The 13,468-nt window shown below is 47.3% G+C and overlaps 1 protein-coding gene across 4 annotated transcripts; it reads left to right on the plus strand.

Moving 5' to 3' along the window:
- Nucleotides 1-1,371: 1,371 nt before the first annotated feature.
- Nucleotides 1,372-13,112, plus strand: GPR161 (G protein-coupled receptor 161). 4 transcript variants are annotated; one of them, XM_087756632.1, is made up of 9 exons: nt 1,372-1,491; nt 2,119-2,209; nt 2,936-2,970; nt 3,073-3,185; nt 3,283-3,694; nt 4,220-4,944; nt 6,485-6,589; nt 9,876-10,007; nt 12,042-13,112. In XM_087756632.1, exons 5-9 carry the CDS (start codon nt 3,327-3,329, stop codon nt 12,287-12,289), a joined length of 1,578 nt encoding a protein of 525 aa, XP_087612758.1. In that variant the 5' UTR covers nt 1,372-1,491; nt 2,119-2,209; nt 2,936-2,970; nt 3,073-3,185; nt 3,283-3,326; the 3' UTR covers nt 12,290-13,112. The 4 variants fall into 4 exon arrangements, with proteins under 4 accessions (XP_087612758.1, XP_087612760.1, XP_087612759.1 ...); XM_087756634.1 differs by having other exon boundaries at nt 3,094-3,185; XM_087756633.1 differs by lacking the exon at nt 2,936-2,970.
- The last annotated feature ends 356 nt before the right edge of the window (nt 13,113-13,468 follow it).

A 13,468-nucleotide genomic window follows, 5' to 3' on the forward strand; every position in this document is an offset into this window, starting at 1 on the left:
CGGAAGCACGGCTTCAAGGCACTTCCGCTTCCTTTCCACGCCCGGAAGCCGAGCGGCGGTAGGAAGTGAGGTCCGGCGCGGCGGGCGGGAGCGATGGCGGCAGCCCCCGGAGCCTTCGTGCTGCGGGGTGAGAGGGCGGGCAGCTGGGCGCGAAGAGCTCACCGGAGCCCCTCTTCCCGGGGAACCGGGCTGCAGCCGATGCCTCCAGCCGCATCCCCGGTGGTACCGAGCCCAGCCCGGCCCGAGAGCGGTAGGGCGGCTCTGGCCTGATCCATCGGATGGATGGGCGAGAGCGGCCGTGGGGAGCTCAAAAGCCCCGAGGGTCCCGGGCCGTTCTCCCTGGCCATGCTCAAAGGTTCAGCAAGCACAGCCTAGCTCAGACAGACAGACAGATGCGTGGTGCTGTTTTAGATGTTACGTACAGAGATGCACACATACAGGTGGAATCTCCTGTGGTGGCTGGATGTCTTGGATGCTGTCCAAAGATGGTCTTTTAAAAATGTCAAAATGCGATGGCGTCGTAAGCTTAAAATCCTGTAGAAAAGCATCAGTAGAACCGGTTGAGAATGACACATAATTCACTATTCCAGCACCGACGGCGGGGCGCTCCTGTTGCCTTTTTACATCATCGAGAGGACAGACCGGCTCCCCGGGAGCTTCCCTTAGCGGGGGGCACGGCGCGTGGTCCGGCTCCTTCTGCTGGACCCGGGCGAGCGGAGACGGTGGCCACGGGAGCGCGATGGCCCCATCACGGAAACACCGCGTCTCTTCCACGTCCCAGAGCAACCCAAGGCCGCAAAGCTCGAGCCAGAGCAGTTGTCCTCTGGGCTCGGGGGCCCTGCCAGGAGACGGGGAAGCCAGGAACTGGCGATGCACAGGCGTGGTGGTGAATTATCCTTCACCCTTTATGCTCTGCCCACCTGTGCTTTGCTTCAGGTGTGTGGGGGGGAAGGACCCCTCCCCAAATCCGCTCTGTATTACTTTTAACTGCGTTTCTGGGGCTCGGAAGTTGAGCGATGGGGATCTGCCCCTCTCCGTGCCTGACTCGCACTGTGTGCTGTGGCTAAGGCACCTCACCTCACCTGTGTAAAATGGATGCCCCCCCCCCCCCCGCTTTTGACTGGATTTTCAGCGAAGGAGGGCTGCGAGGAGCCCTGCGGTGCCGGGGAGCAGCGGCTGTGCCTCGGGGCGGGCCCGCCGTGCCCCGCTTCGGCCGGGTGACGGCGGGGCTCTCCCGGCGGAGCGGAGCGGCCCGGCCCGGCCCGGCCGCGGAGCCCTCTGCCCGGGGCGGCGGCCGCAGAGAAAATGGCGGGCGGCGGGGCCGGGGAGGGGGCGCGGTGGGATGAGGCGGCGGGGCGGGGGCGGGGGCATGGCCGTGGCCATGGCGCGGGAGGGTCGGGCCGCGGCTCGGGGCCTCTCTGCCGGCGGCGGCCGCGGGGGGTCCGGGGCGTTGTAACCCGAAACCTCCCGCCCTGGCGGCGGCGGCGGGCGGTGAGTACGGTGCCGGCAGCGGCGGCCGTGGCGGGGCGGGGGGTGGCGGCGGCGGGAGCGGGGAGGGTGAGGGATGCCTGGGGCGGAGGACCCCGCTCCCGCCCTTTGTTCGCTGCCGGAGGGAGCGCGGGGGTAAAATGGCGACCCCCTCCCTCCTCAGCCTGTCTCCAGCTCGACACCGCTGGCTTTGTGCCGGCACGCCTGGCCGGGCTGCCCGCGGCCGGGACGGGACGGGACGGGACGGGACGGGACGGGATGGGACGGGACGGGATGGGATGGGATGGGATGCTCCCCCTGCCCTGCCCTGCCCTGCCCTGCCCTGCCCTGCCACCTCTCCCGGCGGCCGCCTTCTCCGCACCCCCCGGGTGGAGCGGGGCCGTGAGGGGACGGGGAGCGCCAGCCGCCCCGGGCGCCGGCAGTGCGGGGAGCGGCCGCGGCCCTCGGGGGCAGCCGCCTCCCCAAAACCTGAACCGGTCAAAAAGTACTGGGAAGGCTCGCAGAGGCGTGTTTAGAGGGAAGCTTGAGGAGAAGCACTTTTGTAAACAGTCGGCAGACGGCTTCGCTAGAGAAGAGCTAAGTTATGTTTTACAAGGCACAGCCCAGTAACGTCTTTAATTATGCTCTTAGGAAAGCGCAGATAAAAATGGAAAAATCGCGGCTCTCCAGCCTGACGTTGCTGCCCAAGGCCGCGGCAGCCTTGGAAGACGGAAGCGTTTCTGTGAGTACTGCTGGCTGTTTGGGAGCGATGGGTGGGCACAGCCACAGCGTTAGCCGAGGTCACTTTCCCCAAGTCCCTAATTTCCAAGAAATGCTAATAGCAACTTTATATTAATTGGTGGACTCTACTTTTCTGGTTTGCATTTTTGGTGGTGTTATTCCTTCAGCATGCTGGCCTGCAGATGAGTGAAGGATTGAATGAAGTAGCTAAGAGTGCCTGTTGGAGACAGTAGGGAAAAGGCTGCTAGGGAATTGGGAGAAATACTGAGGTTTCACACAGCCAGGTTGTGAGTCAGTGGGATGATGCTAATTCTGAGAAGTGGGGGGTTAAAGGTTCTCAAACGTTTCTGTAGGGTGAACCATGGCTTAATGCAAGGAAAGGTCTTTCAAACCTCATGTACAGAAAGCCAGTTCCCCCAGTCCTTTGGTATTGGCAGTAAAAGGAAATCACCGCTGTAGCTAAGGTGATTATGAACATGGAGAAGTGATGTTCAGAGAGTACGTGCAATGATCCCTGAGTCTTTGAACGTTACTTAGCAACTGTTAAAAAAGAGTCAGCGGGGGTATGACTAGCCAGGCATCCACAGACCACCTGCAGATGCTGCATAGGCAGAATATAAGGTAACAATCAGGATAAACAGGCAGAATTAAAAAAAAAAACAAACAAACCAAACTTAAAGTGAGAGAAACAAAGACTGATAGTGACATTCTTGTTGCTTCTTCACAGCCTAGATGAAGGGACTGAGTGAGATGGCACAGCTGGTAAGTATGGGTTAGAAACAAGTAAGATCCTTGGAAAATTTTAAAGTAAAATGTGCTAATTTTCTTCCTTGTTTCCCCCCTCCACCTCTTTTTGTCTTTTAGACAGTTTTTTCCCTGTTCTAGGCTTGGCTCTGTCATTGACCTCTTTGGTGTACCCATGGGCAATTTCCTGCCCCTTCATTCTCCCATCTAAAATGGTTTCCTGCATCCTACAGGTAAATTTTAATTAACGCAGGCAAAAGGACCTCCAGTCTTTGGAGAGAGTTTGAAGAAGTCTTGCCTGAATGTTTCTGAGCATTGTTCTGCTTCTAGCTGCTCAGCATGTCTTGGCTGCTCCAGTTCTGCCCGCTCTGACCATGAGCAGCAATTCCTCCCTCAGCAATGTGAAGGCCCTGAGGAACCTCACCGCGCAGGAAGACGGGGCAGTCAGAGTAACAGAGTCCATTGCTATAATCGTCATTGCTATTTTCATCTGTTTGGGCAACCTGGTGATTGTCGTCACCCTCTATCGGAAGTCTTACCTTCTCACGTTGAGCAACAAGTTTGTGTTCAGCCTGACCCTCTCCAACTTCCTACTCTCTGTACTGGTGCTACCTTTTGTTGTCACCAGCTCCATCAGGCGGGAATGGATCTTCGGAGTCGTTTGGTGCAATTTCTCAGCCCTGCTCTACATGCTGATCAGCTCGGCCAGCATGCTTACTCTTGGACTCATAGCTATAGACAGGTAAGCAGCTCTTTTCTAATGAATCATAACGAATTGCGTAGTCATTCCATCGAGCGACTCGTTGGCTGCTCACAGAGTTGAGAAGCATTGCAGTGGATAACGTTGTGTGCTGTTGTAGTGTCGTTTTGCCTTCAGCCCCTTGTGAAATTTTGATACGGAACAGAAGAAAGTGATGTCATCAATAATGCAAAATGTGGATGTGCATCGAGAGTTTTTTAAAGCTATTGATGGTATAATAGCATACTACTTGAGAAACAAGAAATAATGACGAAAAATTCCGGATTATGCCCTAAGCGTGCACTCGCACGTAGGGACAGATTTAATAGCTGCATGTGAGCCTTCAGCCAAGTTTTAGAATATTGCCTGCAATGATATGTATTTTAATGTCATTATTTTTATAAACAGGGACCCCGAGCCCGCTTTGAGGTTAGGAGAAAAGAGAACTAGATATCAACATCGTTCAAATATGTTCTTTTTTAATTTTCTTTTGTGCTCCTGTTAACTCTTTCTTTTCTTGTCCACCAGGTACTATGCTGTCCTGTACCCAATGGTTTACCCAATGAAGATAACAGGCAACAGAGCAGTGGTAGCTCTTGTGTATGTGTGGCTACATTCCCTTATCGGCTGCCTCCCTCCCCTTTTCGGCTGGTCATCTTTGGAGTTTGACCAATTCAAGTGGATGTGTGTGGCGGCCTGGCACAAAGAGGCTGGCTACACTGCCTTCTGGCAGATCTGGTGCGCATTGCTGCCTTTCGTGGTCATGATGATCTGCTATGGATTCATATTCCGCGTGGCAAGGATTAAGGCCCGCAAAATCCACTGTGGTAGCGTCGTCATTGTGGAGGAGGACTCGCAGAGGAACGGGAGGAAGAACTCCAGCACCTCCACATCCTCTTCTGGCAGCCGAAGGAACGCTTTCCAAGGGGTTGTCTACTCAGCTAACCAGTGCAAAGCTTTCATAACCATCTTGGTTGTCATCGGTGCTTTCGTGATTACATGGGGGCCTTACATGGTAGTAATTACATCAGAGGCACTTTGGGGAAAAAATAGCATTTCCCCTGCCTTGGAGACATTAGCTACATGGTTGTCCTTTTCCAGTGCCATTTGCCATCCACTAATTTATGGACTGTGGAACAAGACGGTGCGCAAGGAACTACTAGGAATGTGCTTTGGGGATCGGTATTATCGCGAGTCCTTTGTTCAGCGGCATAGGACATCGAGGTTATTCAGCATTTCCAATAGGATCACAGGTAAGACGCGTGGCCGCAAAAGATGCTCTTCCTTAATACCAGTAAGAGCAAGGCTTAATGTCTGCGTGTGCTTGGCATGTTTCAGGGCTCTGTAAACAAAGTAGGATGTTTCCAGAGGTTTCAGCAGTCTTTTGTTCAGGTTATCACAGACACTTGAAAGGAGAATTTTTTTTTGTGGGACTTAACCCTTTCTCCCACTCTAGTAAAATTTTTTTCTGCCAGAGAAGACACAGTGATGAGGTTAGTAAAAAATAATTTGTTTTCTTCTCTCCCTTTCACGTGTCTACTCTTTTGTGTTAGATTTGAGCACTACCAGTAGTACATTTTGCAGCACTCGTACTTTGATTCCTGGCTTTATGCTACAACTCTTTGAGATTCACTAAAGTTACAGTGGTGTTACTATTTCTGTAAATTCAGTTTTTAGGCTTAATGGTTGTGAAGAAAAGATCATAAACAAAGTAAAACTATGTAAAGGAGTAAAACTATTTGATGTCTCCCCAAGTTGCAGGCTGAGAGCTTCAGTTGCTCAAAGTGTGTTGTTTTTTCTTTTTTTAAAGTAACAATGTAATGAAATTCTGATTTCTTTTTTTTTTTTTTTTTTAAATCATTTCCCTGGTCCTGTTCAGAAGCTTACAAAAATAGGACATCTTCATGGGGTCCCTTGGAATATTTCATGCAGAGGCAGGAACTGAAGTTATTTAATTGGGAGGGAAGATCTAAAATGCAGAAGGAAGGAGAGAACAGCAAGGCATCCTTTATTTTTTTCTGCAACCTGGGATTGCTGGGAGAGACTCCCATCTAAATGAAAGAGTTCTGCAGCCGCAGCCACGTTACAAGCTGCGGGAGCTTTGGCAAACCTGTATCCAGGAGATGCTATGGATGAATACATTTGGAACTGAGGTGGGAGGGAGAAGGCAGGAAATCTCTTTCTCTTTCCAAGCGGTAAGAAGCTGACAGCTTCAAATTTATTAGGTGTATTAGCCGGAGGCTGATAGGGAGGGGAAAAAAAAACCCAACCAAACCCACAACAAAATCTTGAAGTGGGATCCAAAGACAGCACCTTTGTAAGAATCCTAGAATCTCCTCCTGGTTTTGGGCATTTGAAAGAAGCCAGGCATCTCTGTGCCCCAGCCTTGCTCATCAGCTTCCTGCCACGCTAATGGCCTGTCACAGCTGCTGGTGGCTACCAGGTTATTCTCTATGTAGAGGGTGGCTGGCAAATATCCCCATCTCTCTGAGTGCGTATGCTCCATGCTCAGCCTCTCTGGCTGATAAAACACATGCAATTGCAAAAAGAGCGGTAGGGAGACGGTGCAGGTGGAAAGGAGACTTGCCATATGGAAAGACTCCAAGGACACCTGAAAGGTGCTGACTGGATTTTTAAGATGGGAAGCCCAGATGCTGTGCACTCTGGATCAGCAAGGTAAGTTTTACACATAGAATAATAAATAAGGCAGTAGAGTGGGTATTACTGGAAGAGATTTTTACTATTGCAAACCCCTTAAACATTCATTGTGTAACAAGAACAAAACTCTTGCAGATTTGGGACTATCTCCTCATCTCACTGCCCTCATGGCAGGTGGGCGGCCATTAGGAAACAGCAGCAGCACAGGAGACACCGGGTTCAGCTGTTCACAGGATTCAGGTAACTAAAAGTCTCTTGCCCTCTTTTCTTGGGCAGAAGATTGCATGTGTAACTTGGCAGAACTCTCGAGTGTCGTGGTTTAACCCCAGCCAACAACTAAGCAGCACTCCACCCGGTGGGATGGGGGAGAGAATTGAAAGAGTAAAAGTGAGAAAACTCATGGGTTGAGATAAAGACAGCTCAATAGGTAAAGCAAAAGCCGCGCACGCAAGCAAAGCAAACCAAGGAATTCATTCACTGCTTCCCATGGCAGGCAGGTGTTCAGCCATCCCCAGGAAAGCAGGGCTCCATCACGCGTAACGGTGACTTGGGAAGACAAAACGCCATCGCTCCGAATGTCCCCCCTTCCTTCTTCTTCCCCCAGCTTTCTGTGCTGAGCACGATGTCATATGGTGTGGGATATCCCTGCGGTCAGCTGGGGTCAGCTGTCCTGGCTGTGCCCCCTCCCAACTCCTTGTGCACCCCCAGCCTCCTCGCTGGTGGGGTGGGGTGAGAGGCAGAAAAGGCCTTGACTCTGTGTAAGCCCTGCTCAGCAGTAATGAAACCGTCCCTGTGTTATCAACACTGCTTCCAGCACAAATCCAAAACATAGCCCCATACCAGCTGCCATGAAGAAAATTAACTCTATCGCAGCCCAAACCAGCCCACAGGGATAGCCTGTATTTACTCACACAGATGTCTCTTGGTGGGTGGATGACAGGAAGCATCTGTTCCAGCTGTTACAACAAAACTGCTGCAGTTGCTTTTTTCTGTTCTTTCTCTCAATATACTTACTTGCAAAATACTGTTTACTCCAAGGAGCGATGACCCTCCCTTGATAATGTGTCCTGGGAACAGGACTTGCTGCTTTTGTGCCCTTCTCCTTTAGTTTCTGTCATTCTTCAGGGACTTTCCCTGTATCCACAAGGAACAGAGCAACAATGTGCTTCTCTGTTTCCTAGTTTGTAAGAGACCTTGTCTTGTTCATCCTGCAGTGTAAACATAAACACTTAGGACAGTTTCAGCTTATGATTGTGTCACTACTTAAGATCTCTCAATTGAAGATGGTTTGGAAAAGGGAAAAAGAGTTCTGCCGGTAATATTCTATCCAGAACTGTAGCAAGATTTTTCTGGCAGTTAATTCAGCTACCACTCCTTAACCACACTACAGTTATTTTAAGGAGTATTTCTGCTCTAGAGACACCAGAGTGATCTTCTAACGTTTGCTTGGTGTTAGAGGTTTGTTTCTTACTTTTGTAAAGGAAGTCCGTGGAGCTAGGATTGATTTTGGTAGTTGTTTTACGCTGGTAGTTTTATGCCTGTTGTGGGTATTCGGCAGATGTATGTGATAAAGAACAGCATCCCACTAAACCTGGCTCGGTTAAGAGGATATTGTGTTACCATCTTTTGAGGAATGGTACTGAGCGGTTTAAAACAAATGAACAAACTAAGTACATACCGAATGCTATTACAAGTGCCACTGTTATGGAGAGGGTACAGTCCATAGCCCGGGAATAGATATACAGTGATCTACTGTGAAGTACATTTTCACTGAAAGCCTTTACTGTGAGGAACTAAAGAGCAGAAAGAAGTCTTAGTCCCTCTTCAATGCTGCCTGCTGCAGTACATCCCATGGCCTGCGATGCAGTTATGCCTTTATCTGCCCTGGTAAACAGAAGCTGGGCTTTTCATGTTGTGAAAAACAGATGAAGTAGTAGGAGAGGAAAAAAAATCCAAGTGGTGCCAGCTGCACACAAAATATGAAGTGAGACCTGAGTCCCAGTTGCTAGAGATGCTGCCTTAAGATCAGTTATTCCAAGGACAAAGATCCGCCCTGTAAGAATAAGAGGCTAGTCTCTTCACTAGCTTCATTTGAAAAAAATGCATTGAACTAGTGCATTTGAAAAAACGTGCTAAAATTCTGCTCCATGGAATAAAGTATTTCTTTCTTCCTAGTGCCACCCTTCCACTGCACACTACCTTTCTGAGGAAGATCCGGTACCCTTGGAGGTCAGTCAGAGTCTGCTGTTTTCAGTAGACAGCCTCGAACCCAGCTGATCCACAGAACAGCACAGAGAGTCGTTAGCTTATTTGGGACTGTGTATTAGGGCAGCAGCTCGTTCTCTTTCTTGTGTGCTGGAGGGAGATGTATGACATAACACACAAGTTTCACCTTAAAAAGTTTTATCACTTTGCTGTAACACAATGAATTGTCAGCAGAGACTAGACCTACGGAGCAGTATGTTGTCTAGAGGTACACCCCCAGTGATGTCTTTTACTTTCTGAAAAATGGGTGCTGGAACACCTCCTTATTGCAAAAAGGATAAATCTGGGGATCAAAAGCAGTCAAGTGGGTGAAGAGGGATGTGAAGCCACCATCTAGAGGAGTTATGGAACCTGCAAAGGCTCTTTGTCCTAAGCCTGTTGTCACATCGCAGAAGTAAATGGACTGATAAAGTGTCACGCATCGAGTGTGTGCAAGCTGGGTCTTCCAACAGCACCTTCCCTGAGGACTGCTCGCTCAGCACTGTCCTAGCGTCTCCTCAGAATGCTTGCTCTGCTTCTCCCTTACGTAGCAGAGACCAGTGTTGCAAGGGAGGTCTAGGCTGCAGTCTTGCCTGTTGTGTGAAAGCATTGCAGAGATGCCAAGATAAATTTCCTTGTGCTTGTAAACTCTATTTTACATTGGAAAGGTGCAAAGCAAATGCAGGGAGGTGAAATAAAAAAATTGCTGCCAAACTGAAAAAATGATTCATCGGACGAAAATCATTCCTAACCAGCAAGGGATTTTTCCCCATTAAAATACACTTCAAGAAAGTCAAAACAGGTTATTAGAGACAAACTAAATTGAACAGAAAAATTCTCCAGTTCAAATTTCCAGCCAGGTTTGATTACAGGCATGATATTTGGCAGCTATGGTTGTCTGCCTCTCGGGTAGCCATTGTTAGCGTCTTGTCTTCATCAGGAGATGGGGGAAGTTGCTCTCAACTTCACTGTTTATTTATCAAAGGTAAGGTTTCACCTTTGTCTGCTGTCCTATTGACATTATAAGCTCTGCAGCTGAGCTTTTCGGAGCTGCTTGAGGTTTTAGATGGCTAATGAGAAAAGATTTCCAAATCCTTTCAATGAAAACTCTGACCTCGTTCTTTTTACGTGCAGTGTTTAATGCAAGCTGAAATTTACTCGCAAAAGCTGAGTTTAGACATCTTTTGAAGGAACTGCTATAGAATGAAAAGTTTTTACCATCACTTAAATATCGTACCCCAGCGTTAGTCTGTTTTGCTTGAGAACTCTTGCTCTGTTTCAGGAACAGATGCAATGCTTCTTGAAGATTATAGCTCAGATGGCCCTCATGCCCCACACTGCATCTGTCCCCCTCGAAGGAGGAGTTCGGTGACGTTTGAAGATGAAGTAGAGCAAATTAAAGGTGGGCTTAGGGGTAAGTATGGAAGTGCTCAGAACCAACTACGTTGCCTGCTCAGGAAGCCTCCCAGAACCTTCAGAATTGCCTTAAAACATATCTGACCACTGTTCACCTTGACATGCCTGACTCTTCAGGCAGGTACAACAGAAAGTAAGATCAGGTCTTTCTGCCAGTTCTCAAGTAGCAGCAGACAAGGACAAGAGTCAGAAGCTGGGATTCCCTGCATACGCATCATTTATGTTGCACAGCAGCATCTTCTCTGCAACTCCACTCATCTGGTGGCTGTTGCAGTCCGTTTTCTGTTTCGCAAGGAATACATTTTCCTGCCCTCATACTTTGATTCCATTATCCCAGTGTTTCTCATTTGCTGCCTCCTCTCAACTTTGTCATTCACAGACTTGAAATTCTTCCATTTACAGACTTTAATGGTTTGAATAGAATTTCATTCTGTTTCACTTCCTTTTTTTTACTTAACTTTTACTTCATTTACTTTACTGAGTATGTTTCTGAGCAGATCTGGGTGATAATAGATGAACCACGTGCACTTTTTTCCAGTCAACTCACTTGCTGATTCTGTGCTAGCAAAGCATTGCTGTGATCATCTGTAAAATATGGCACAGTTAGTTTAATTTAAGCTGATATTTACAATAATATGGACTAGAAGACTTGACAACAATTGAATTTTCTAAACAATACATGATTGTGGACAGTACAAAAATGAGCAGAATCCCTTTAAGAGTCAAGTAATAATAAAACCTGACTGGTTTTTATGATTCTGAAATAATGAGAAGATTCTCTCTGTGGAATTTTCTCTTCAAACATCTTGGCAAAATTCACTCTTGCCCTCTTCCGAGCATGAGCTGATTATTTCCTTGGACAAATACATTACCATACGTTTCCCATTATCTTTCTGACTGATTATGTAGGAGCAGGCATCTTTCTTTTTTCTCTCTCTTTTTTTTTTTTTTTTTTTTGTGCAGTTCAGTGAAAGAGGGAGGTTTTAGTGCGAAAGTTCTCTACAGGTTTAGCAGTTCTCCCTGGTATGTCTCAAGGTTTTCAGGATCTCCCAGATTTTAACTTATTTTAGCAGCCTCACTGAAGGATTACATTTAGGATGAACACGTTTGTTGCCCAACACATTGGTGGGTAGAGAGGTATATAGATGCTACAAAAGCAACTACATCAACACTGAAGAGCAGGTGTAGCTACGGTAATAAAGTTAGGAAGAAGTATACTACTGTCTGCAACTGCAGTCTTCAGCCTCTCCTGGCACGGAGAGCTCTACAACTTCCCCACTGGAAGTGGAAGTGGGTCCCACAGTGTGGCTGGAACCAATTTAAGCCTAAGGACAGCAGACTGCTGATTTTAATCACTACATGGAAGAAGCCCTTGGAATTTAGGGACTGTTAATCCATAAACACAAAGTCTGGTGTTTGCTGGGCTTAAAACATGTTATAAAATAGCTCTTGAACTCCACTGTTCATGTCAGTGAAGTGCGAGATCTTAGTCCAAATGCGCTGAGAATCCCTGTAAAGCTGTAAGTTGTGCTTGCAGCGGAGGAAGTACAAATTGAGGGTTCTGTTCCTGTCTTCTGCATGAATTCTTGCCTGATGCCAGACAATTCCCATTGCCCCTAATCCTGGACTCTAGGTAGTAAGCAGAAACCAGGCTGTTGACTTCAGTTGGGTACAAACTCAGACCAATAAAATCCTGTGTGGATAGGTTCAGATTCAGAAAATCATTCAACATACACTTAATTCAAAGTCAAACGTGTATAAGCACTTTGCTTCATTAGATCTTATTTTTTTCACTTGAATTGGAGGTAATCTTTCTCTGCTTGACCTATCGAGGTCACTGAAGTTTTGTGTTCATAGAATGGTTTAGGAACCCTGGGTATCGTTGGTAAATGCACTCTGTGAGGTACTTATTTTGCAGAGGGCATGATTGTACCTTTACAAAAGGATCAATAGTAGTCTTCAAGCATTTGTGCAGCCATGCTGATCAACTGTTAATTTTCTGATACGTTGCCTTTTTTTTTTCCTGCCCCAGAAGCTGCAAAGAATTCTGTTCTTCATGTAAAAGCTGAAGTCCATAAATCTCTGGACAGTTACGCATCCAGTTTAGCAAGAGCTATTGAAGCTGATGTGAAAATCAGTTTGTTTGGGGAAGATGCTTTACCAGGAGCTCTGTTCCCTGTGCGGACTGTTCCAGGAAGCAGTATGAACACACGGCGTGGTATCAGGCCCCATGCTAGCCAAAGACTTCAGTTGCAGAGCATCGATGAAGGGAGTATTTGACAGGAGCACTGGAGTAAGAAAACAGAATGAAACCACTAAGCGGGACCTACTACAGCTGTTACTGTTTTCACAGAATCGGGATACCTTGCCAGGATGTTTTCAGTGTTTTTTCAACGCTTGAAAACCAGCTGAATTCTGGTGCTTACATCAAGCATTTTACAGCAGTATTTGTTTACTGGTTAGGGTGCTATTGACTCTTTTGTGCCATGTCTTAAATCTGTCGCACAGTGCATAGGAATGCAGGGTTTGGTTTCATCAACCAGATCATTAGTCTGTTGAATCTTGGGTTCAGTATTGGCCAAAGCCAGTACAGGAATGAAAAAGGAAAAGTATGTGCAGTGTTTAATTCATGATTGCATTCATCCTTTTCTGACCACCAGAATAATCAGTTTATACTTGATAGCTGGAGTGCTCTGATAGGAGCTTGTGCATTGGGTACCACATACAGCCTTACTATCACAGACTGCCAAATGACGGAGCATGGACTTCACTAAGGGACAAAACCTGAACTTTTCAGAGAGCTCATGCAGATTGTGGTCCTGCTTACCCTTGCTAGTGGATACTTCTGACTGTTCAGCCATCGGAATGCTAGATCTGAAACTGGATTGTGCGTTGCTTCTGCGTTATGGCACACCAGCTTCTCTAGGTGTAATGGGTGGAAGCAGACCTGTGCTGGAAGTATCACAGAGATGGTATTTGAGGAAATCATCGATGCAGAGTTCTTAGTTTCTCCAAGAACTTCAGTTTACTTCCCCGGTTTTGCTTTTACTGAAAGGGCACTCTATGGCTGTGGTAATTTTGACAGAATATAAATAACATATTACCACTTTATATTCAGGATTCATCTTTTCTAGAGAGAAAGGTTCTGAGTTTTGGGTTTGTTGTTTGGTTTTTTTTTTTTTTTTTATTGTGAGGGAATGTATTTAAGCAATAGTTACCTCAGTGCGTCTATTTCTTGGGAGTATTAATTCATTAATCTCTAAAATAAGAACATTTGGCACTTACATTGCACTTTGCATGTTCTTAAGCACTGTACAGTCATTACCTTGTTAGGCCTTTGTGAAAGGGTTGATCAGCCCTGCTTGCCAAAGAAGGGGAACTCAGTAACAGTCAAGCTGCTGGCAATGAAACAAGCTGCGAAGGTGGAAAGGTTTGTTACAAAAACGAGGGATGAAGCGG

The sequence above is a fragment of the Nipponia nippon genome, unplaced genomic scaffold, assembly GCF_047370975.1.
Source record: "Nipponia nippon isolate SJK-2023a ecotype South Korea unplaced genomic scaffold, ASM4737097v1 scaffold_2, whole genome shotgun sequence".
Lineage (NCBI taxonomy): Eukaryota > Metazoa > Chordata > Aves > Pelecaniformes > Threskiornithidae > Nipponia > Nipponia nippon.

Coding starts and splice junctions, on each gene's coding strand:
- GPR161 (XM_087756632.1), top strand. CDS start 3,327: ATGAGCAGCAATTCCTCCCTCAGCAATGTGAAGGCCCTGAGGAACCTC. Junction 4,945..6,484: donor CATTTCCAATAGGATCACAG/GTAAGACGCGTG, acceptor AAACTCTTGCAG/ATTTGGGACTATCTCCTCAT. Junction 6,590..9,875: donor CAGCTGTTCACAGGATTCAG/GTAACTAAAAGT, acceptor GCTCTGTTTCAG/GAACAGATGCAATGCTTCTT.